This window comes from Leptinotarsa decemlineata, unplaced genomic scaffold, assembly GCF_025532065.1.
Source record: "Leptinotarsa decemlineata unplaced genomic scaffold, Ldec_3_MD MMD2_tig00026299_RagTag_RagTag, whole genome shotgun sequence".
Classification (NCBI taxonomy): domain Eukaryota; kingdom Metazoa; phylum Arthropoda; class Insecta; order Coleoptera; family Chrysomelidae; genus Leptinotarsa; species Leptinotarsa decemlineata.
In genome coordinates, this window is record NW_027412676.1 from 3,286,698 (window position 1) to 3,314,213 (window position 27,516).

A 27,516-nucleotide genomic window follows, 5' to 3' on the forward strand; every position below is an offset into this window, starting at 1 on the left:
GAAAGCCCTAGTGCCTAGTGTACTTTTTTAACATAATTACGATATTTCGACGGTGGTTACTGTCATCATCAGAGAGCAACGAGGTGATGATTTGTAAGACTGTTGGGACAATAAACATTTTGAAATATGTATTTTTTTTATAAAAGATTTTTCTTAACTCGTTCTGAAACTTATAAAAACGCAAAATTGTCCTTATTTCTCGAAGTACAGATTGAGTAGATGAAGATTTGAACACCAATTTCTTAACTGATGTTTTTACATATTATCTGCAATTTTATTTTCTTTCGCCCATTTTGTTCGTTATTTAAAAAATGTTTCACTTTACATTTTTAGGCTTCTTGAAGTTGATGGTTGTTTTTTATCACTCGATTCAGTTCGCAAATCTCTCCTTTTGAATTTCACAATAAATATTTTTACTGTCAGTTCTGAAATGACATTAGAGATCTGCGACAAGACTTCATTTTTCAGTCGTTAATCCTAGCTTTGAACTTATGTAATAATCAATACAAATAAGTATAATAAGAATTACGAATGGCATACCTTTTGTATCGACAGGTGCAACTCACACCTGCTCTTATTAAACTGAGCGTTCTATATCCGCTCATTCAACGTAGCCGGAGTAAACGTACGAATAATTTGTCAAGTTTGTTCGTTTTATTTAGATACTGATGAAATATTTTACATTACTAATTCATCCATAGTACCAGTTCATTTTAATAAAACTTTCGCAGAACATTTTCAAAATTTATTGTTCAAATTCGGTTCCACAAATTCTTTTGGATAATTAAATTCTCGGGGGTCTATATTCTAAAAAAATAATTCCATTCAATAATATATCACTGCATTTTTTTGTAATATACGTTTTTATCACAAAAGGGAACCCAGTTGATACATTTTGCATAGTTTGTCAGTTCTTAGGAGGGGTCTGGCGAATGTTACTTATTTTGAACTCGTTTTATTGAAATAGTACCTCAATCTAATTTTATTGCATGTTTCTACTACAAAAAGAACTAAATTCCACATAGTTTATATGGCCTCAGTGGGAGATTGTTGGGACGTATGTGAAAAATCAATAATAATATTTTGTGACCCCTGTGATGATTGTTAGGTACTGATACATGAACAAATTTTAATGTGACTTTAATATACAAGTATAGTTCAAGTAAAAGATATAGTGCCCCCTACCTTCCAGCAGTTCCCCTTTAATAACACACACAACGGCGGTACTCATTCGCTACATTCTGTTGGTCACCGTAACATGACTTCAAATTGAATTTTATGACTCTTCAGCCAATCATAAAACTCTATCAGTAAAAATTATCCAATACGAACCGCCAATTCTTCAGTCCACGTGGACTAATTCGTTGCGGCATAATTCCTTTGTATTGTTTTTTTTGACCTTTGACTTCGCCGACATCTTTAAGATTACTATATCAGTTATTTCGACTGTACAAGCTAGTTACTGCAATATATCACTGGAAATCTTAAATTACAAATATCAACAATAAATGTTTCAATAATTATTGAAAATTAATTAATTTTTGTGATGTTCCTGTTAATAACAAATGAGAAAAACATTCGTGCGCTACACGCTATCAGCCGATTTCGAAATACAGTTTTGTCAGTCTTTATGAAATTCATTCTTCAAGCAAGTGTTCAGTGCATTATTATTCATAAGAATGAAATTGAAATGAATTAATAATTAACTTACTAAAAACCAGTGGCAAGAAAATCGCACAGTCGCTCGCGATGCCGGCACGTCGCCACGTCATGCGTCGCCACGCCAGCAATGAAATTATACAAACATCAAACATCTGGTTGGATTGATTTGGGCAGATATCTCATAGAAAACATGCAACAGTGGATTATAACTGTAAAAATGTATGTACGAGGATTAGTCATATCGATAAAATATTCTAACAAATGTAGTGGTGGAAACATAATAAAATCAGAATGCCGTACCATTTTCATTGAAACGTGCTTTTCCAATATTTAGAGTAACTACCTATCGCCATCCCACCAACATACATTCAAACTACTATTTCATTGAAATAAGTTATTCTATCAATTAAAATAACCAACCCCAACCGTTACTATTTCATTCAAACAATTCCATTATTTATAGTAATTATCCTCCGCCATTTTCTTCTTGAGGCGTGACAAACTCTGAAATATGTCATCAGGTTTCTTTTTTGCGTTAAAATAAGAATGCATCACTATTGAATTGAAGGAATTATTCGATTATTTAGAGTAAGTATGGGGAATTTGTTATGCTTTTATACACTGCTAAAACATATTCCGAGATTAGAATGCGGTACTTGTCACTTTGGTACACTGAGTACATGTGCTAAATCATAATGAAATACAAAAAGGAGAACATTACCAAAAAGCATTAAATATAATTCACGTCAAAATAACTTTCACAACCCAGACATTTATATAAAAAATATAAACGCGCCACAATTCAAATGCTCTTAAAATGTTTTCATTGGTTTCCGGGTTTGGCCATGTCAAAAATATAGGCCGTGTCCGAATTGTGCTCACAGCACTTACGACGTTTACACTGCTAACGTCGGGTACGATTTAAGTGAGCGCGCCAACGTCTGTTTGCAGTGTTGATAATTCGGATCACTTGTGAGTGTGCTTACGAATTCCACAAGTTAAACATAACCTAACAATGCATTTTTTGAAATAAATATGAGTGGAGTATATAGTGTAGCTGATGAAGACCGGAAAATGCTTGTATTTCTAGCATTTTCTACAATCGGGGAAAGTGACGAGAGTGATATTGATGTGGAAGATATGTTAGATATTTCGTCATCATCGAGTAGCTCCGAAGATGAACTGGTTAACACAATTCTCGTGTTAAACAAGAAGCGAGGAAAGTTGGAGCTTAGACCTCGTATTCAACGTTACGTCGAAGAAACTATTTCCAGATTTTCTATCTCGCCAGTTTCTTCAATTGACACGGAAAAACTCACCGACATTTTAATAAATTTTATTTCGGACGCTTGAATTCACAGAAATAAAACACTCGATAGTTCAAATAAATGGCGCAAAATAACATCAATGTTCACAGTCAGTGCTAACGATCTGATCCGTGAGCACTACGGTGTGACGTCATATGTGACGTCATAGCGTTCACAACACTAACAGTGAGCGTGAAAAGCACGAATATAAAGAGATAAAATCGAGATGACATGGAACAATGACAAGAGATTTGCAAAGACAGAACCCAGCAGGAGAAGGACCACCACATACATATCGACCCGTGTTCTGAGCAGTTGATTCTCCTTTCTCATTCAATTCAGTTCGAATATCTTTCATTATAATTAGTTTTCATGTATAGATATAATGTGACGAACTTCCGTCCTTTTTACTACCTTTAAAAATATTTTTTCATTATTATTAACATGTCATTGTGACCATTTGTTCACTGACAATTTTCTTTTTCCATTATAAAATAAAATATTTTCTTCTCCGTGTAAGTATTTCATACTTCATTGTATTAACTATTGTTATGTTTGTTTGAAGGTGGTTGACAATGTATTGTTATGTTGTTCTTCTTTTATTGAACAATTTTAAATAATTAGCTGATGGTGAACCTATATAGGTTCGAAACATGTACTGATTAACTGTTTTACCGTTCTTATGTCTGAGGGTGATAATAAATTGTGGAGACGATTTTGAGTTTTTATTCTTCGCAAATCTTCATTTTGAGATCGGAAACTTTCAGACCATCCCCGTATATGGTGTGGATGTGGATAGCTTCACGACTTGTCGGTAAGAATAGGAGCATGTATCAAGAGTGAATCTGCATAAACGAAATGATGGAACATAAAAATATATCACCCGAATGAGTAAGACATTTATATGGAGTTTATTGTATTAATATTTCATTTCAAGTATTGAAATTGATTACGAAAAATTTGCAACGTGTCAGAGCAGAAGCATATGTTATTATGAGATAACGCTTCTACAAATTCTGTGATTTGTTGGAAAGTAAATGAGTAACGCGTCTGGTTTCCTTATCGCACTCGAAGCCTAACAGATTATATAATAATGAATAGTTACTCCGCTTGACATAATTCCGGTTCTCTAATAGGTAGATATAGATACCAAATGGAGACCGCAATTAAATTTTATCAGAACGAACCCTGATAACCGTGATTCATCACGTGTATCCAAATGATAGGAAACAATCTACTGTTTTAGATATTAGAAGCGAGAATGTTGTATAACAGAATTCCCGAATATTAAAAATATTGATTTTTATCAAAAAAAACCTAATTCGGCGATAATTATCAGAAAATATTAATCTTTCTTCTTAGATATTGAATATTTTTGGTGATCTTAATCCGAAATGTAATACTAAAGTTCGTTTCGGATGTGGGTTTTTAGTCTAGACAAGAATATAACCATATATCTATTGAAATAGGAAATAGAAAACTTATAAAAAAAGCTATGGTACACACATTTTGATGAAACAAAGTTTACCTGTCACTTGTGGCATGGTTCGACATCTTGAGTTTTGAATTTTTCGATACCATGACTGACAAATGAAATCGACAACCAATTATCTACAGCTTAAAATTCACAATCACGGCTATAGAACATAATGTTTCCATTTGTTGAAAGCAGTTTTACTCGTAGGGATATTATATTTAACTGTATACAGTGTGCTTCTTAAAAACACTCTAAAATTCAAGGAGGCTATTTTTGAATTCATGTTGAGAAAACACTCCATATATAAATATTTCCTAAAGATCTGATCTTTTCAACTACACGGTGCAAAATTTGTGACATTTTTTTTTATAATTTTGGTATGTCTACATATGTTTGTGAAATGCAGTACACACATCTTCTATGCATCAAAATGCAACATAATTTTTATTCAGTGGCGTTGTGCGAGAAATAGACCGTTTCTGTTTAGGTAGAAAAAATGTTTTATTTACTAATGCATAATTAACTGGAAAATCGCGATAAAAATTTTTTGACCGCAGATTATTATTCATTCATTTATCCAGTAGGTGCCTGAATTTTTCAATTTATAATTTCGATATTCAATAAGTAGAAATAATATTTTTTCATTAAAGGTCTAAAGTAGGCGTGTCTTGCGCAAGCCAGAGTACCCGTTTCAGGACGTATTTTTAACCCTCAAGAGAAAAATTATAAATATTGATTCTACAATTCCGGAAGGTAGGACTTCTTTGGGGAAATTTACTGCTTTTTTTGAATATTTTTTTAAATTTGAAAAATGTCAAATAGTTTTTGAGATATTTGCAAAAAACCAAACCCCTTTTTTCAGTTGATTGTCTATAACTTTTTGGAGGCAGCGAAAAAATTTTGATCTGAAAGGTACTTGTGAACTAGACTAGAATATTCATTTACTTTGAACAGTGGACGACAATAAATGCTTACGAAAACCACGTCAATTTTCAATACTCGGAGTACAAATAGCCTATTTATGTTGTTTAAAAATTGAATATTTTCAATTTGACACTATAAAATTCATTGAAAGCTGCTTTCAGTCGAAAAATGTATAACAGTTGCTAGGGAAAAGATGTGTGATAAGTTTATTACCTCGAAAAACATGCGAATTGAATTTTCTAGTTAAACATAAGTTTCGCAATATTTACCGTCAAGAAGCTACATGTTTATCTTGAATAAGGTTTGAGTTAGATTTGTTACGATGTTGCAATATGTACAATAATAATTCTTTCGTGGTAAAGAAACGAGAATTATCGGAATAATATTTGACCTTTAACATTCCATGTATTATCATTTTATAACCATAAATAATAATCAAGGAATCAGATGCGTGACGTATTTCGAAATTCTATAAAAAGACCAAGAGTGCCGAGAGGGTGCCAGGCCCAAACGTACAATTTTTTAGTCCAACAAATACTTACACAAATCGCCACACAGTAGCGTGTTATAAGCGATGCAAATATGAACACCCCTTACGTGAGGGGTGAAATAGAATAAATAACTAATGACATTCTTCCACGGAAAAAAGTCTTGATTATTCAGCTTTATATAGTCTGGTTTACATTTACTCGATTTAGCTCTTTTTGGTGACATTTTTCAGCCCTGTCCATAAATTACGACCAAGGTGTCATTCGATTCGTATTTTTGCCTAGAAAGTTTAGGGAAAGGTCCGAAAACGCGCCGATAAAAATTACAAAAGTTATAAACAATTGAGTGAAAAAAATGGGGTTTTAGTTTTCTCTTAATATCTCGGAAAATTTTCAAAATTTTGGAAAGTTGAAAAAAGATTTGAAAAGATCAATGAATTTGCGTAAAAAAAGTCCCGACTCTCGAAACTGTATCTCGATTATTTATAATTTTTACAGAGCCCTGAAAATAGAGCCAAAAGCGGGTAGTCTGGCTTCCGCGCGCCTTTTGTCACTCTGACATAAAAACAAAAAAAATTATTTAAAAATATTAAATGCAAATATTAAGAAATGAAAAAATTCATGTAATGTTGGGATGATACATCAATTAACAATAATTCGCAGTCAAAAAATGTTTATCCCAATTTTAACGTTAATTATAAATTTGTTAATTAATAACTTATTCTGAATTGAAAGTTAATATAAAAATCCCTATAATCATTAAACTAAAACCCTGACATTTCTTTCCTTTGGTGAAGTTATCCTTAATAGGCAAAAAATAGATTACCGTTGCCAAAATAAAAAAATTGTTATTTTCTATTTTCTTATTAACAATTGAAAATTATCATTTTATGAAAAATACATTACAATTTATTTTTTATTGTTTCAATGTCTCATGGCTAAAAACTAATTAATATTTTTTTTTTAATTTTTTACAGCTATTAATAAATTTATTGTAAACAAATACATTGTTTATAAGCAATTCGAATTTTTTTTGCATTATGTTAATGGAAAAAAATTATGATTTTTAGAAAAAAAAATGGTTTCTTAAAAAAATTTATTTGTTGCTAAAAATGCGTTTGTTAATTAACAATCGTTTTTTGCAACTAAATATTAAAATTAAGGAACCGTTTTTTAAATCATAAATTCTGTTGTTCTTTAAGGTTTTCACAAATCTTTTTTTTAATTATTTTTTTAATTGTTTATTTGAAAAAAATTGTTATAAACATTTTTTTTTCATTTTTTTTTTCAATACTTTGTTCTATAATAAAAGTAACTGTTTTTTCTTATTCATTCTATTTTTTTAAAACTTTCAATATTGCGATATTAAAAAAAAACAGTTACTTTTATTATAGAACAAAGTATTGAAAAAAAAACTGTTTATGACAATTTTTTTTAAATAAACAATTAACAAAAAGAATAAAATAAGTTTTTTCAAAACGTTAAAGAACAATAAAAATTATGATTAAAAAAACGGATCCTTAATTTTAATATTTAGTTGCAAAAAACGATTGTTAATTAACAAATGCATTTTTTAGCAACAAATAAATTTTTTTAAGAAACCATTTTTTTCTAAAAATCATGATTTTTTTTCCATCAACATAATGCAAAAAAAAATTTCGAATTGCTTATAAACAATGTATTTGTTTATAATAAATTCATTAACAATAGCTGTAAAAAATTTAAAAAAAATTATTAATTAGTTTTTGGACATGAGACATTGAAACAATAAAAAATAAATTGTAATGTATTTTTCATAAAATGATAATTTTCAATTGTTAATAAGAAAATAGAAAATAACAATTTTTTTATTTTGGCAACGGTAATCTATTTTTTTGCCTATTAAGGATAACTTCACCAAAGGAAAGAAATGTCAGGGTTTTAGTTTAATAATTATAGGAATTTTTATATTAACTTTCAATTTAGAAAAAGTTATTAATTAACAAATTTATAATTAACGTTAAAATTGGGATAAAAATTTTTTGACTGCGGATTATTGTTTATTGATGTATCATCCCAACATTACATGAATTTTTTCATTCCTCAATATTTACATTTAATATTTTTAAATAATTTTTTTTGTTTTTATGTCAGAGTGACGAAAGGCGCGCGGAAGCCGGACCACCCGCTTTTGGCTCTATTTTCAGGGCTCTGTAAAAATTATAAATAATCGAGATACAGTTTCGAGAGTCGGGACTTTTTTTACGCAAATTCATTGATCTTTTCAAATCATTTTTCAAATTTCCAAAATTTTGAAAATTTTCCGGGATATTAAGAAAAAACTAAAGCCCCATTTTTTTTCGCTCAATTGTTTATAACTTTTGTAATTTTTATCGGGGCGTTTTCAGACCTTTCGTTAAACTTTCTAGGCAAAAATATGAATCGAATGACAACTTGTTCGTAATTTTTGGACAGGGCTGAAAAATGTTACAAAAAAAGTACATGTGAACTAGACTATTAAACAATATGTAAATGCTAAGGTGTACAGATGCTAAAAGCAGGTGACTTGTTTAAATTATCAGTTTGGTGTTTTATAATAATTGTTCACTTTCTACAATGTTAGAGGTTGTGTAAAAGTAGGATATATATATATATATATATATATATATATATATATATATATATATATATATATATATATATATATATATATATATATATATAGATTTCAATTATTCATCGTTGACTGCGAGAACGTAGATTATGTCTCGAAGTCAACGCACATACGGATGATGTCTGCCGCAGTAGCAGACGAAACGTTTGGCACTTTCGGTTCCATTCGACTATGGCCTCTTTAAACGCCATGAAAACCGGTGTTCTTATATTGACTTGAATTTATCCGTTCGTGATTATTAATCTTTTTATTTTTTGTCCAGGTGCCTTAGACGAATCTGGCGAGAGTCCCATTCCAGAGAGCGCCGGTAGAGCTTGCGACCTTCTCAGCCCGAAGCAGCGTCACCAGATGAAGCATCGCGAGCTGTTTCTCTCCCGCCAAGTGGAAACCTTACCGGCAACGCACATTAGAGGCAAGTGTTCCGTCACCCTGTTCAACGAAACCGAAGCTTTGGGCTCGTACCTCAACAAAGACGATATGTTCTTCTACTGCTTAGTGTTCGATCCCACGCAAAAGACTCTGCTGGCAGATAAGGGCGAGATCCGCGTAGGCAGTAGATATCAGTGCGACGTTCCCCCCATGCTCAGAGATAGTGAAAGTGACGATCGCGACCTCAGCGAGATGGAGAGCATCGTATGGACTCCAGACCATCATCTCAGTGACCGGCAGATAGACCAATTTTTGGTGGTTTCGCGAAGTGTCGGAACTTTCGCGAGGGCCTTGGACTGCAGCTCGAGTGTGAAACAACCTTCGTTACATATGTCGGCGGCGGCAGCTAGTCGGGACATAACATTGTTCCATGCCATGGACACTTTGCATCGGCACGGTTACAATTTATCGGGCGCGTTGTGTTCTTTGGTGCCATCTAGTGGTCCGGTGCTGTGTAGAGACGAAATGGAAGAGTGGAGTGCTTCGGAAGCGAATTTGTTTGAGGAGGCTTTGGATAAATATGGAAAGGTAAGATCTAGTGGCGCCCGGGGCAAAACATGAATTTTGTGCCTTCCGAAATTATTCACAATAACAAATGTTCGCATAACGGAAAAAATGCAAAGAAAAAGATCAAATTCATTGGAAACTCAAACATTTAAGTAACTATACATAAACATTTGATCTGGAGCTTTTTTTGCAATTGATTAAGCTCAACTTGCAGTTTCAGACAACCAAGTTTGGATTTGAAATAAAACATCATGCTCATAGTAAACGGGGTTGGCAAATTTCTCGAAAAAGACAAATGCACAGCTGGCAATGAATGTTTCGAAAAAAGTTAATGCTGAAATTTTTATTTCAATCGGTCACCAGGAATAACGTATTTCAGTTTGGTAGGTGTACTAAATCGATTTCGTCATTTTACGAATTTTTTAAACATTTTCATCCTATTTTCACCCCTTGAGTCAATAAGTATATCCTTTTTAAAGATGGTAGTTGTAGGTACGAAGTCGTTAAATTAAAAAATAATAATTCAATATTTTTTCTCAGTGTACATCGTTAACATTACATCAGATACTAGTATTTAATATATTTACTCAATAACAATGACACCAATGTTGAAAATGTTTTTTGATATGATTATGGAACTTATGCGTCTGAAGAAAATTGTAGATATGTAAGATATATGTCAGTTGGTTATTTCAAGAATACATGTTTATAAAAAAAATGTTAGGAAAAAACAGTTGGGGTTGCACCATTTTTTTATTGATTTTAAGTAATTACCTTTTTGACAATTTATTACTCATTGTTGATCTTACAAGTAAACTGTCAATGTGTTATTTAACTATATGCTCTTCAACAATTCATTCTTGAATAGTGAAACCATCAGGGTAGTAACTTGACAGGGATTGAAAATAATTATCATAAATATTTAAGCCTGTTCACAGGTGAATGTAATGGGACTTTCTTTACAATGGTCTAATAATATTGCAATTTGATCTCTGTGGAATACCTACCTGCTAGTTCAGGATCAAATTGTATATGCAGTAAGATTTTGAAATTTTACTAACATAGTTTTTGTAGAATGAACTTGTGAAGCATCATTTCATCATGGAATGTTGAATCAATTAATATTACTTACACAACAATATTTTTTGTTACAACTCCATCATAGAAATATCCTCCGAAAGACATTTTTTGTGGAAGAGCAAATGTTTCTTGCGGTCTTTTGGATAATTAACCTTCGATAATATGAAAAATAAACACAGCTGAATCAATAGATAACCTGTTGAAGTGCTATAAAGAAAAAAAGAAAGAAATGTATTCCTCCATAGACCAAAACTTCATAATATTAATCTCTCCCAACTGCCTACACAGTAGGTACTGGTAATTGCCTGCCGGAAAAAACTACTTCCCCGGCTTATACCACGCCGGATATTGAAATATATCTGACAGACATTTATGCAAGATACCTCACAGAGGTTAGTCTCACATCCAGCAGCAGGACCATGCTGAAATTATTTGAGTAAATGTATCAGCTACAGACCGGTTTTGAGGTGTTACCTCCCATCAGTGTGGGACCCAAACAGCAAAATGCCTGGGACCCAGTTGATTTAACGCAGCTCAACTGCATGTATGAACCTTTCGTCTAAGAGAAAGATTGTTAGCCAGTAAGAGTAGTTGTTTTCAGGCAGGCATCAATAATAATGATAATATTTATTCAGTTGGGTCATCTATAGATGACATTGAGAATATGTCAAAACGTGTACAAATACAAAATTAAAAATACAAACTCCGTGCACTTAGAGACACAATATACAATTTACATAGATAATATAATATATAATAGTCAAAACCTAAAATAATCTGCTATTTATGAAACAGTATCGTTATTAAAATCGGACTAAAATGTTGGACATGTACATAATATATAATAGTCAAAACCAAAAATATTCTGTTATTTATGTTACAGCATCGTTATTAAAATCTTCCTAAAATGTTACACATGTACAGGGTCACAAGTTATCATCCATATATTCTTTGAGAGAATAATTGGATTTATCCAGGAGCGACTCTTTGATTTGATAGTTATACTGTTTTAGAACCAGATTTTTTATTGTACTTGGATGTGTATTGTACAATTTAATGCCCACAAGCCTTGGAAATGATTCAGATACAACTATTCTGTATTTCCAACTGTAGGGACTTTCTAGTATTATAATTCTTATTAGGAAAGAGTAGGAAAGAGTAGGAAAACTGGTTTTATGCAATTTTACATATTTTAATATCTCATAAATGTATATACTTGTAACTTCTAATAACTCCTGCTATATACCATATGGTTCTTTTTTGAATTTTGAGTATTCTGGAACAATCGCTAGATGCTCCCCAAGCTATAATACCGTAGGAAATGTTACAATGAAAGTATGCATGGTAGTACATTAATAAGAGTGATCTACTCACATTTCAGTGTAGTTGTTGAATACAATAAGATATTGAGGATATCTTTTCACAAATCGTATCAATATGCTTGTTCTATTTGAAATTTTCTGTTATATGTGTGATTGATGACTTGTTTACTTTATGGTAATTCATGATCACTTAAATGAAATGAATAAAAACACTTTTTTTTTATATCCCACTGGTAAATTTTATTTATACGACCGGTTTCGGGTTTGACCCCATTTTATACTTGATAATGGGGTCAAATCCAAAAAGTGTTTTTATTCATTTCATTTAAATTTTTTGTTATTTTCAAACCCAAAAAGTTTGTCTCCTCTTGTTGTTGAATTGATCCATTAATTGACGTTACCAGTAAAGTGTGATCTGGAGTGGTTCTTGAATGATTAAAATGTAAAAGCACAGTTTTTCTTTCATTTAACAAGAGACCATTGTCTGAGTCAGTATCCATGTTCAAAGTTGTTTGGAGAGATGAATATATCGAGAATTTATTTTGAAATATTTATTTTCTAGTATGTATGTATATCTCCTCAATGCAGTCTTCATACACAGTTTAATCTCTGTAATTAAAACTCTTCATATTTAGCATTCTAGTTCAGAGGCTCATCAAATAGAATTTCCAGATACCTTACAATCTTATTAGTTTTCAGTATGTCACTTTATCAAGAATGAAGCTGAATTTTTCTATTCTGTCAATAGTGAAAACAAATAATATTTGCTTTGTACAAAAAAGAATTTCCGTATTTTATTTTTTGCTCTGTTAAATCCTTCACATCTTTTGTAATACCAGGCATTAGAGGTCATTAGAATAAATAAATGGTTTGCCAATTGCCATCCCCATACACAGTATTAGGAGGATTTCTTGATGACTTATAGAGGAACTACTACATTAAAAATGGAAATAAGGGCCTTGTTAATGTAAATTACATAAATTTTAGTTTTGGATTCGTCAGTAGTATCAAATTTATTCTGAAATACATCTTTTTGAAGGACTTCAATGACATCCGTCAAGACTTCCTGCCTTGGAAAACGCTGAAGAACATAATAGAATACTACTACATGTGGAAAACGACAGACAGATACGTCCAACAGAAGAGAGTAAAAGCTGTCGAAGCCGAATCCAAGCTGAAGCAGGTCTACATTCCTAACTAGTGAGTTCGTATTAAATACTGAAATATTCCATAGATATACATTCTAATTGATTCGTTTACAGTAACAAACCAAATCCAGCAGCGTTAAACAATAACAAGGGTGTAGTGAATGGAAGTAGTAATGGTAGCTCGGATGCAGCAGTGTCGTTGGGTGGAAAGGCCTGTGAATCTTGTAATGGTAAGTTAGATTAAAATAAAATTAATTTTAGTAAGCCGTTTGTTTCTTCATCTGCCATTTCTATCTTTTTTGTAGAAAATTATTCTTCTCTTTTTACCTGCATTGTAGAGAACCCCTTTCACTTTGTTTCACTCTGATTCTATTATTAACTCTGAAGATACAATAAAACAAATTCCGAAATTCTAATTTCGTATTCTAGCTCACACTGTTTAATACTGCAACAAATAGACGAGTATGGTCCTGTTCAACTTATCAAACAGATAAGTTTTAATTAAGATTCTCGCAAAGTCTACTAAAATATTCACGACTGATTATTTTCACCTACCTTCGCCAATAGTGGAAATCCTCACTTTTTTCAAAAAGTTGTAGATAATCCATTTCATTTTGTTTCACTCTGATTCTATTATCAACTTTGAAGATGCAATAAAGCCAATTCCGAACCTAATTCTAATTTTGTGTTCTAGCTCACACTGTTAACCCATTAGTGCATAAAGTTAAAAATTAATTGTTTTTCTTGAGTTTTTTCTAAGTAATATTGAAAAATATATTGAAAAAAAGTCACAAAAATTTTTGAATTATTTTTATTTCTTTGTTTTTGAGTGCCTGTCCCTTTAAAGGGACTCTATGCTAATTGAACAGATGAGAATATTATTTATTACATTAAAAAATGAAAGATACCTTCAATTTTGATGATAAAGTTCAAAACAAAATTTAGGATGCAATCCACAGTCGCATTTTATACAACTAAAGTTACTTTTTTTGTTGCACATTTGACACCTCCTGTCTCTTTCGTTGTAAGAAATTATGTGACCTATATTGTCAAATCTGGAAGCAAGTGGAAATGGCGGTGTCGTTTTTCTTCTACTTGATTTTTTTGCCATAAGATTGAAGCAAACTGAGAGGTATATATCTTCGAAAAACAAGTAGAGAAGAACAGCTTGGGTCATTACGCTAGTTGCCCACACACCGATTTTGGACAGCCGACTTTGTACCGGTCGTCCAAATTCCAATAGTGAACCACATGTGGGAACGGGACCTTGCACACACGCCGACCGGTGATCGTCGCCGGTAAAATACCGGTGAGCAGCCGTCCACTGCCACTGTATCGCCGGCAGTACCGGGAAGTAGTGGCGTACATGACTAAATACACTCTTGCATACTCACCGGTTTTTTACCGACCATTCCAGTCTCGAATGCTAGGTGAAATTGTAGTTACTACGCATTAACTTCGTTTTGGTAGTGCGTGTTAATTACGACAACAAAGCAACTGATTGTTTGACCGATAAAAATCCGGTGAGTGTGCAAGCACCTGCTACCAATAAAATATCGGCCGATTTTATACTGGCCGTCCAAAATCGGTGTGTGTGCAACTAGCGTTAGGCATCTGTTTTTTTATTAGAATTCAAGCATTTGTCACAATACCATCAACTAAGTATGAAAATATTGGCCGATACCATTTTCTTTGTCGCATTCTTGTCCTATATAGAGAAATAAGTCCGTCCATTTTATTAATTCCTCCCATAGTTTTGTTATAGTTTGCAATCATTTTGGGTTGGAGAACTTGCCTTTTAGATTTGGAATCCTTGCACCATCTTGCACTCTTCAAATTTTATCTGCAAACTGAGCTGGACAGACTTTAGTCATGAGACGGACACGGTCACAACTAGAGAATGAAGTTAGAAACATATCTACCTGCTAAAACAGAGGCGTCCCTTTAAAGGGACACGATGTGCTAATGGGTTAAATACTGTAACAAATAGACGAGTATGGTTCTGTTCAACTTGTCAAACAGATGAGTTTTAATGAAGATTCTTGCAAAGTCTACTAACATATTCACGACTGTTGATTACTTTCAGCTACCTTCGCCACTAGTAGAAATCCTACTCACTTTTTTTCCAAAAGTTGTAGATCATCTGTTATAAAATGAATCTGAGAACTTCAAAATATTTTAATCTCCTGACTTGAAAGACAAAGATATGCATTCAAAGTTGTAATTATTTAAGAAACAAATAATTGAAATATATCTGCGCCTAATTAAATTTTTGTTTCATATCAACTGTAACTCGATGTATAATGTAAAACTAGAACCTCTAACTTGGAATGAATCCAAAACAAGTATTTTTCCTATACTCCAGAACTGCAATACTATTCTCGACGCGCGTTCACCAACCAAGTTGGCGTCATCATATTCTGGGGTTACCACCATCCGAGCATTTTTCTGAAATATTCTTTTTATTGTTTTGACAGAATTTTAGGGCACTTTCGGAAAGTATTGTATGACATAGACTAAAATGTTTTTGCGGAACTATTCTGTTGGTGGAAAACTAGTGGAGAGAAAAAAGGCATTGTTCTTTTGATATAATAATGATAATATTTTTGTTGATCTAGTAAGATTACATAGCGACATTAAGAAAGCTGTCGTCTCTAGTAACTTTAGATCCTTTAGCAGGCAATGGCCCCATTGAAATATGAAAGCAGCATAGTAGTAATTCAAACGATCAATTACAATATAGATATTTCAAAGACAAAGAGGCACTACTTAGAGTGTATACTACGTTTGTCACAGTTTGCTACTTCAGTTTTATTACATGGGTGGCAAAATATCAATTTCATGTAGTGTTTCTCCAGTATTCTTTCAACCTGGTCTGTAACATTTTCATGTGTACAAAAAAGAAATATATACTGATTTGATGTTTCAATAAAATATTCAACCACCAATCATGACCAGAAACAATGAGCTAATCAATCCAAATCATAGCAATCTCCAAATAACATCAAATGGATCACTCTCAACAGGTGTGAGAATTTACAATAAATTATCCACTGGCATTAAAACTCAGCCTACACACTTCAAATTTCGAAACTCCATAAAACGCTTTCTGCAAGAAAATTTATTTTATAGCATTGATGAATTTTTATTGTAACTTTTTAAGCAAATAATTTATATCGCTGTTCCTTTTGTTGTCTTGTAGTTATGTAAATAGTCTTTACTATATTTATATACATGCACTAAGACATTATAATAATAATAATAATAATATTTATTCATCCTCAAAGACGTTGACAAACGTATAGGATAGGTCAGTATTAAGCACATAAAAATCACATCAAACGATAAAATTGTAGATCAGTAGATAAAAATAATACAATAAAAATGTATACAACAAAAGTCAGAATTACAAAAATTAAAACAATTGTAGTTATAAAAATTGGATATGTCATGCCAAAGCCGCATGAACCCATTCAGTCGAGATGGTCCGAGAGAAATTCGCCAATACTATAGTAGGCCTTTGAAAGAAGCAATGTTTTAACTGCTTCTTGACATGTTCTATACCCTAATGGGTCCTTTGAATGAATAAACTGATTTGATTTTATTTGATGACAAAATAGAAGGGTAGTTGAGAAGTCCCAATGTATCTATGAACCCAAGGAACTTAATCTTCTGAAAAATGCCTTCAATTCTCACGGGCAATTCGACCCAGGAAAGACAACACCAAAGTAACTCGAGGTAGACCCTAAAATGTTACTGACCGGATTGGACAAACACAACCTGAAATCCATATTCAAGCCTACGAAAACCATCAGAGATAGTCTAAGGTCAACTAAGGACTTCAGACAACTCTTAGCAACATCTGTGGTATATCTGATTCCGTGCAGCTGTGGATCTATTCATGTTGGAACCACAGAGAGAAATTGTCGACTCGGCACATCAGTAGTAGATAAACATGAACTCAGAGAAGGCAACCACATTATCACATTCGAATAGACAAAGCTCAGAGCTACCATCCAAGAGAAGTAATAGACAAACAATTTCAACAGAGAGGAAAAGGCATATAACATAAATGAAATCTAACAAGGTGGAATAATTTGATTTATGCTCACTGAGACATTATCTTTAAATTATTTACTCTTACATGTATATTCTGTTTATATTCTACTAGCACTATGTTGCTGTATCGCTGCTGTTCCAATGTATTGACAGAATTAGAATCAACAAACTTAGGCGTGCGCAGCGTTATAGAACAGTGCTTTCAAAAAATTGTTCTACATCGCCATTTAGTGGCGAGTTACAGAAAAATTGATAGCCTAAAAACCTCTATGAAAAATTACTTATACATGCCAAGTTTCATCACGATCGGTTGAGCGATGTAGAAGTTTATCACTTACCAACCAACCAACCAACAAACATCCATTTTTATATATATGATTGTGGTATATGTTTAGTTTAATATCTACTTAACGTTTTTATCCAATGAACAAACTTTCGTGACTTGCTACAAATATACTGTATATAAAGTGGTTAAATAAAGTACTTACTTACTTACTAACTACCTGCACTAAACTGTACACGAATGGGACAAATTACTCCTACCAATAGAAATGAAGCCAAGCCCATCATCAATTGCAGAAATCTGAAGACATTTCAAACAATGTAGTATGCTTTAGAGCACTATGTTCATTCCCTCATCACCTTTGACACAGTTATCTTCAACAGGGAAAATTCACACTCTTCAATCAATTGTAAAATAATTTTAAACGTTTTGAAGGACATTTTTTAGAATTACACACATTAACATAGAGTGTTCTGTTATATCTACTTTTTCGTCAAATGCTGCCTTTAATTTATCCATACAATTAATTTTCAGTAACGGTATCAAACCAATGGTACGCCTGGGGTCCTTCGCATATGCAATGTCGCTTGTGCCAAGTGTGTTGGCACTACTGGAAAAAATATGGTGGCCTCAAAATACCAACGAGGTTTGGCGACGGCGACTTCGAAAATGGCGGTAAGAAAATATCTGGTAGCGAAGTGGAGGAGGAAAGGGTTCAGGGAATGCCGCACAGACCGCATCGCTGTAACATTGGCGGTTGCGGAAAGGAGTTCAAGCTCAAAGCACATCTGGGGAGGCACTATGCGACGGCTCATGGTATCATGGTCAGGTCTGGCTCCCCTAGGCCGATTATGAAAACTCGGACTGCTTTTTACTTGTGTACCACGCCGATAACTAGGATTTCCAGGAGGTTGTGCAGGCACATAATGAGACCAAGGCATGCGGCTCGAGCGCCATTCTTTGCCATAAATATACAGGCTGTCAAACAGGAATGTGGTATGGCAATGGTAAGTGAAGTAATACATTTTTTGCATAATGTGTTTTCTGGAATTAACCTGAAATTTTGGATTTTTTTTGTTGTACAAATTAGTGGATTAGTGGATTTTTTCATTTTAATTTTAACGATAAGTTTAACGATAAGAATTTTGAATATCATCAGTTCGGGCTTCCATTGTCTAATATAATATAAATTGATTTGAAATCCCTGAAAAAAATAAAAATGAAAAGATTAACCGAAAATAAAAATTTTATTAAAACAAAAAACTGAAATTACAAGGAAATAACTTACAAGCTACAACCAGAAAATAAAAAATTGAAATATTATTAAAAGCTGAAAATTAAAAAATATTATTAAGAAAAATGAAAAATAAAAATTAAAAGATTCCAAACCAAGTTACGTCACGACGTTTCGATTGTTAGTATCCACAATCGTCTTCGGGTGATAACTGGACTTATTTCTTCGAGATCTGACTATTTATAGGTCATTCGGGTGCTTTCACCTATCCCCTTTTTCCTCTTTCCGCTTTATTGGTTTTAGCGGGAGATAACCGTTTGGCGGGAGTTGGTCGTTTTTCGCTTGATAAGAGGTTTCCATATGTTATGTATCTCTACGGTAGCTTGACTAAATCCGTTGTTGGACAACATATACGCGGCTTCCTTGAATTTTCTCCTAAACCAGTGTTCCTCTTTGTGGATGATTTCAGCTTGAGCCCACTTGATATTATGTTGATGAGTCCAAACATGCTCTGCTATTTCGGATTTGCTGGTTTCTCCTCGCTGTGTGTTTCTTGTGCTCAGCAATGCGAACATTCAGTGGCCTCTTAATTTTACCGATGTATGATTGTCCGCACTCGCAGGGTATCCGGTAAATGCAATTCTTGGAATCGCAGTCCGCGTTTGGTGGCCTGGTTTTTGTGAGGCTGCTACAGATAGTGTTCCCAGATCTGAAGCAGGTCCTGATGTCATACTTGGACCCAATCCTTCTTATCCTTTCCGATGATCCTTTGATGTAGGGGAGTACAAGTACTGGTTGTAGCGGCTTCTCTTCCTTGTGGAGCTCTTGCTGTCTTCTAGCTAAAGCCTGTTCTACCATCACTCTGGAGTAACCATTCCGTTGAAGGTCATTTTTGATGATGCCTATTTCTTTTTCGTCCAACAACGCATTTAGTCAAGCTAACGTAGAGATACGTAACATATGGAAACCTCTTATCAAGCAAAAAACGACCAACTCCCGCCAAACGGTTATCTACCGCTTAAATCAATGAAGCGGAAAGAAGAAAAAGGGGATAGGTGAAAGGTGAAAGCACCCGAATGACCTATAAATAGTCAGATCTCGGAGGAATAAGTTCAGTTATCACCCGAAGATGATTGTGGATATTAACAATCGAAACGTCGTGACGTAACTTGATTTGGAATCTTTTAATTTTTATTTTTCATTTTTGTTAATAATATTCTTTAATTTTCAGATTTTATTAATATTTAAATTTTTTATTTTCTGGTTGTAGCTTGTATGTTATTTCCTTGTAATTTCAGTTTTTTGTTTTAATGAAATTGTTATTTTCGGTTAATCTTTTTATTTTTATTTTTTTCAGGGATTTCAAATCAATTTATATTATATTAGGCAATGGAAGTCCGAACTGATGAAATACACCACGAAACATTGTCATCCACCTTCAAACAAGAATTTTGAATGTTGTTACATTTGAAAGTATATGTAGAATTGGGAAATGACAAAATGATTGATCACTTACTATGCTCATTATCTGATACAGGATAAAATTATTTAAAGGTACATAAAGGAAAAATATTTGCAAAAATTAAATATCAACATAGTATACTGTCAAGATGAAAAACAGAGGTTGCATCTTTTGATGCAACCAACTGATCTTCAGCCTTTCCCGTTTCAGTAAATGTTCACACTTATTTATTGTATTATTCTGGGAATAAAGACCTAATATTATTATAATATTATATTATCATTATTAAATAGAATATTTCTTGAAAATAGTTGTATTGTTCATGGTTAAAGAAAGTTCAACTCAACCTGGTAAAATCACTGAAGAAAAAGGACCTTAATTTACAATTTCTTAGTGACAAATATCCTACTGAATTATATAACATGTTTTGTAATGTATTTTTTATTAAACTAAGTAAAATTACAGAAAAATTACTTTTTAAAAATCTAAATAAAAAAACCGTTTTCTGAATTATCATTCAAAAATAACAGATGTTTAATATTAAAATTGGTCTAATTTAAAACAAAAACCGATGCAAAAATTCAATTTCATGTGAGTCTGTTGATAATAATAATTTCATATGTTGCCAACTTTATTGAAGTACTTAGTGAAAATACTTTTCCCATACCAGAAGAAAAATACTGTCTCTTGACGCATATGTCGCTAAAAAAGTAAGCATCATCAAAATATATTACGTTTCAAGTCATCATCTGATTATGATAACTCGTAAAGAAACAGTATTTTTGTTGAAGAGTGGGAAAAGTTTTCAGTAGATTAATTTCATGCCAGACGTTCCTATTCTATCTATCAAGTTTAATGTTTTGCTCCTTATAACCTGAACAATATTCTGTCATTACTTAATAATTCGTTTAACCTCTTCAAAAGAGAATTAAAATTAAAATTGATGAATACTTAGATTTGATATATTTATTTATTTATGTATTTATTATTCCTATTATATTATATTATTATATTTCCTATTATATTGTGAAACATCTCCATCTGAATATGATATGTATATTGTCTGTTTATGTATTAATACTCTGTTACATCATAATCTTCATTGTAATAAAAAAAAAATCTCCACTTTGAAATGTGTATGTATAGGATGTAGTATATATATGATCATCTATAGTTATATCCCTCTATATGAGGGATATCTGTGTTGTATTTGTATTTTATTTTAGTTTATAATATCTCATATTGTATTACACATGTCAGTTATGGGAAGGGTGGAAGACAGCCTCCGGCTAACCCGATCCCCTTTGTGTCTAAAATGTATTTTTATGCACAATAAATGTATTATTATTATTATTATTATGTAATTGTACATTTCATAACGGTAATTTTTTCAAACATTACGTTAAAAGCCAATTCAAAAACACATTTTCTCCAGTGTAATGTTATGTATTTTGTTTCTTCTTCTCCTTGTATCTTCTATGTTTTCCAAGTTCTATCTTATCTACTTCTCTTGATCAAACACAATTTATTTGTATAATTTTCAGATAGGCAAAACAATTGCTGAACTCAAACAGCTTCTGATATATCAGAAAAAGAATAGAGGAAGTGTCACTGCCATTGCCACAAGACTAGGTAGGCCAGGACCTATAACACCTCAATGGCTCATCTTGACTCCCAAAGAAATGCTACCGCAGCCTGACAAAGTGGCTTACCCCAAACCCCCAAGGCCCCTGACGGAAGTTTGCTCTATGAACGGATACCCAACAAACCAGAAGCCGAAAAAATCCCTTTGAATAATATGTCACCTTCGTTAAAGAGAAGGGCCTATGACGAAATGAATGGAATGGACAGTAAGTGTTTTTTTTTAATTCAATTAAGCGTTGGATAGATAATTTATTTGACTATGTTATATGCATAGATATTTGTGGCAGGTCATGATGGCAATATCTTTTAATCATCTATACACACATTCATATGAATATGTATAAAAAAACTACATAGAACCCAAAATATAACACTGAAAAAATTAAGTCAGCAATTCAGTAGTAGCTATCCTCATACAGTGCAGACGTAAATGGTTTCCCTTTCTTAACTTTTTAACAGGGGAAGATATCAAAGTTGAACCATTTGATAAAAAAAAGCCAGTGATGTGACATCACTCGCCGCAGAAAGAAGGCTATCAACTTTTTTTTCAAATAGAAAGGGGGATCTTGTGGCCCTTCGCTTGAATGGCATTTCAATTCTCTATACAACGACCTTTACTATTTTGAATTTGGATAACCAATTGCAGAGATATTGATGTATCAATTGAAGACTAGGAAAAAAGATAATTATCACAAGTTACACAAAGTTTGTTATGTGTAAGAAAACAAAATTGTTCATGGAAATTAATCATGTTCAAAATAAAATTGAACCAAAGTATTTTTCAAAAACATCCATTTCTGTTCTTAATTCGCTTCAAGATTAAGAATCAACACCGTGTACATAAAGTATTGGGATAGTTTGACAGCAGGAAATAATAATTATCTCTGGCGAGAATGACATAGAAATCGTTGCGTTTGTAGTGAAGAACAACCTGCAGTCCACGACAACAGTTGCTCGTGAGAATGTTGTCTCAACAGACATAAGTTTCCTGTTAAATACAGTTTTGTGAATTAATGTATTGATGTTTGATTACAAATCGAAACTGTATAAAAAATATTTTTTTTTAGTGATGAATGCACATTTTTCTCAATTGGAAATTTCAACCCCCAAAATGTACGATATTGGTCAAACATATACCCACATACTTTTCGAGGTCACAATCAAACTCCTGAGAGAATAAATGTCCGGGCAGGAATATTCGAAAGTCATCTTGTTGGTCCCATATATTTAGAGAAAAGTCTGACTGGTGATTTATATTTGGAAAATTTTCAGAACCTCGTTCACCTACAGATTCAAAAAATAGAGTGACCAACAAACAAAATGAATTAAAAAATCCAGTTGTTTTCCAACACAATGGTGCGTTCCTCATTATTTTATACTTGTAAGGTACAATAAAATCAATAGTATAAAGAATTCCAGGTACTTTCAGTTTTCTAACAATGTTGAAAACAAAAATCACTTCCGAGGACTCATGGTCTTTCAATGGTTACATGTTAAAATTTTGTAATTGGCTAGAATACGTTATAAATAAAGGCCAAACATTGGTTTTTCTGAAAAAGAGTGTTCTTAAAAATCGTTTCTGGACTTTTTCTAGTTTCAGAATATAAAAAGGTCTTTGGATTCCAAATGACACAACCATATTCCAGCTTAAAACGAACAATGAAGTTAAAGAGTAACAAACAAGAATCGTGATTGAATTCACGGCTAGATCTTAAGACAAAGCTCATTATTCTATAACATTCAGATACTAAATATTCAATGTGCCGAGAGAAACTGAACACACCCCACACTCCCGAAGTAGCGGTGAATTTGAAGGAAGATACGTTATTGAACTGTACGAACTGTATTCTGTTGTATAGATAGCAGTGAAAAAAATCAATTGTGTTGTTTGTGAAACCGAATGCTTTTAATTTCAGGATCAAAACCTCGGGGTTAACTCTGTCGAATGCCTCGGCCAAGTCAGTGTATATAACGTCTATTTGATAGCCATTTTTTATTCCATCCATAACAAAGTTACTAAATGCGCATAAATTGGTAATGCTAAATTTATTACGAATAAAGCCATGCTGTTGGTCGTTTATAACCGAGTCCACGTGATTGTATACTCGATTATATATTACCCGTTCAAATATCTTCGACAGAGCTGGTAAGACCGTTGTGGGTCTGTAGTTTCTTACATTGTTCTTATTGCCGCTTTTGTGTATAGGGGTAACTCTGCCAATTTTGAGAAAGCTTGGAAAACGATTTTCTTTCAGAGAAAGATTGAATATTAATGTCAATGGTTGCTTTAACAAGTCACAGTAAGCCTTGAAAAAGTTGGCTGAAATGCCATCGATTCCATTGGCTGCTTTGTCTTAATAGCATTTTCAACCTCTTGTTCCTTAATATCACCAATTTCAATGATGTCTAGGTCATACTCAGGAACTAGTGTGGGGTTTACCGGCACACCGCTATTCGTGACAGTTGATTTGAAGAAAGTAGCAAAACCGTCTGCACTATCATTATCATTGAATAATTAATCATCATCATAAGTGAATCTGTTAGCAACAGCACAGTTTTTTCGACATTCCTTGATATAAGCCCAGAATTTTTTGGGATCACTCTGTAAGTCTCTTTTTTTTTTCAAACATTTCTCAAAAACGGCCTTCAGGCAATCATAGAAACTATCTACATATCCGTCGACATTATCCATACATAGAATATCTATCCACGAAAGTTGAGGTAGCATTCTATAGAGCTCCACAAAGTTTCCCCTCCTGAAGTCAAATGCAGTAACGTGCCAGTAACCTTTGGACGATTCGGTTACTTGTTGAAAATTGACAGTGAACATTATATCGAGAGCTGGATGGCAGTTATCCAACCGCACTAAAGACGTTTCACATTCGCTCACAGTCGCTTTCGTGATATGTGTTAATATTAAGTCAAAGTATTGGAGCCATTAGATATATCATTTATTGAATATAGATTATACTCACACATGATGGAATGGATTAATCTCACTTATGATGATCCGTTTCTCAAGTTATATTTCGAATTAGTTATTTCAGAGACATTGAAGTCACCCACTAACAACAACTTTTCGGTGGCGTTGAGCACATTACAATTTTTCAGGGATTCAGAAAACTGTTCATATACCGTTGAATTCGCTCCCGATGTTATGTACAACAACAGATCGTGACATCGAGATCTTTTATAGAGATTTTGACAGATAACCACTAAAAATCGGTATTCATACGCTTTTCATTTCGAAATATCAGTTAGCATGAGTCACTCAGTTCGTTATCAAAAAAAACTATCATTCAGACATGTTTCTGATGTACATATCACATCCCAGTTATTAGAAAGTATGCTGTGAAAAAATTCCGTATGCTTCGTGCGGAGGCATGCTTTCACTTTATGCCCTTGAAATTAACACATCTATTGCTAAAGGTGTTACATTTATTTTAAAAAAATCTGAGATATGCTGGCGGAGTTGAGAAATTGCTTATCCCAAATTCAAATATCAATAACTCTGCAACCGGTTATTGTCATTGTATAGAAAATTGAAATACCATTCATATGAAATGTCACAAGACCCTCCCTTTCAATGATGCCCTCTCGGCGGCAAGTAATGTGCCATACTGTGGGCTTTTGTCTCAAAAAGTACTAAAAATGATTCCTTTTTAGAAGATTTTCTCCGACAATTATATCCTGTCCCGTATCACTTCAAATATTCCTGGTTTGAATTACTTGATTTCTGCGGGTATTTTTTATGGATATTCAAGTCGAAAGAAATATTTTTAGTTTAATAGGGAATCTCCATGCCTGGTATTATAATTGAAATACAAATCATTTATTCATTGGAAAAATTTGCTAATTTTTATGGATGCCTAATAGACCCTGAAAAAATGAATGCTGAGGGAGGTGTCATAATTCCTAATCTTGTAAAAGATTTCCATGAATTTTCTGAGTCTAATCCAGTGATAATTCTGAAAGCACATTTTCGTGTTACAAAATTTCTAGATTCCAAATTGAAATGCCATATTATGTCAGGTGGCTATACATGAGAGAAAAATAGGAAATCATGTGCTAACAGATTTTTTTCGTCTTCTCATGAAGAGTTGACAAGCCTGTTTCTTTGGTTGATTGAGTTCTACTGTACTTTGTTTTTTATATCTATGTAAATATTGACAATTTCTACATCTGGTACTAGATTTTTTATAGAAGAAACTAAGATTGCCTATTTTCCAGAATTGGAATATACAGGAATGGACTGCGCTTGTTTATAATCCAGATGATTTATTTTTTATATTCAACTCCCAAAAAACAAAAGTTTATATTTTTCTTAATTGAAACTGTTTGTTTCAGTATAAAAGTAGTGAATGCTAAACATGTAAGAAATTGAAATTATAACAATTATTTTATTTGTCTCATTACAATAGGTATACTAAGTAATGGAATATTAAAAAGTCAATGATACTATAGTCATCTATGACATATATGAGATATATAGTCGATTGAAACATGAAAAAAAGATAATACTCCTGAGAAATATATAATGTATCACGTAAATATTGACAAGATAATATAAATGTTTTTATATGTGATGGAATTGACCGATACTTGATATTCAAGAAACAATTTATTATGAGATTTTTTCTAAACAGTTTCACCAAAATGCAACACATGTTTTGATGTACAATAGCTTCTTCAGGCGTATCTATATTGACACACCTGAAGAAGTTATTGTATTGCATTTTTGTAAAACTGTTTTAGTGAAAAGCTCAGAATGAAGTGTTTCTTGTAAATTGTTTTGAATAAGAAACATTTAAAAAATACAATTCTCTTTAATTCTGAGTGGAATTTGTTTCCGATACTATGTCTGCGCCGGAACAAGCTTTTATTTAAATATTTTACTAACAGGACATGTCTAATCCTGCATATTAGATCAGAAAATTTATATTTGCTGCACTCAGTTTTATGAAAAAGAATTTTATTTCATCGACATATAGGTTTCTATTTTCTGCTAGAGTTCCTATGTTATAAGTGATCGATTTTCTTTACCCTCTCCATATTTTCATTGTAAATATTGAGAATAGCATTTTAATTTACCATATGTTTGTTGGCTTCTATTCTGACTTGGACTGGGATGATGGTAAGTGTATTGCAAATATTAATTTCAAGTTTGGAATGGTGGTGATTTTCAAGTTGGATAACAACATAATTTTATAAAACTTTTTGTTTTTAGTTGTTTCACAAAAAACATATTTTTAATATTTACATTTTTTTTTTGTCAATGGTCCCCTCATTACGTTACACAAAGAGTGAAACTCGAGGCCGTACAGCACCATTTCCTGCAATATATCGCCTTCAAGATGCGTGTATACTGAAGCCCCAAGCTTCTCTCCTAATGCATTAAAAGTCAGTACTGTTGTTCCGATACCTAAAATTCCAAACACAAATAAATCAAGTGAATATCGTCCCATTAATACTCTGCCGGGAATGGAGAAATTGTTGGAAATGGCTGTATACGATCAACTAATGAAATATATTAACAAGAACAATATCCTAATAACAAACCAATCTGGATTTCGAAAGAATTTCTCCTGTGAAAATGTTCTACAACTGACTGTTACCAAGTGGATACAATCAATTGATAAGGGAGAATACGTTGTTGCAGTTTTTCTTGATTTACGAAGAGCATTCGAGACAATTGATAGGAGTATCCTTTTAAAAAAATTAGAATTAATTGGGATTAAAGGGGTTGTGCTAAATTGGTTTAAAGATCATTTAAATGATCGACAACAAGTCACAAAGATTGAAAGTGAATTATCCATTCCAGTCACTACAAAGTTCGG

The 27,516-nt window shown here is 32.7% G+C and overlaps 1 protein-coding gene across 1 annotated transcript in view; it reads left to right on the forward strand.

Annotated features, from left to right (window-relative positions):
• Positions 1 to 27,516, forward strand: part of MTA1-like (Metastasis associated 1-like) — a 67,221-nt gene that overhangs the window by 31,119 nt on the left and 8,586 nt on the right. Inside the window, 7 exon segments of the mRNA XM_074180697.1 lie at positions 8,774 to 9,468; positions 12,889 to 13,049; positions 13,112 to 13,227; positions 17,874 to 18,346; positions 21,580 to 21,757; positions 21,760 to 21,885; positions 26,784 to 26,819. Of these exon segments, the coding sequence (XP_074036798.1) occupies positions 8,774 to 9,468; positions 12,889 to 13,049; positions 13,112 to 13,227; positions 17,874 to 18,346; positions 21,580 to 21,757; positions 21,760 to 21,885; positions 26,784 to 26,819 (1,785 nt within the window).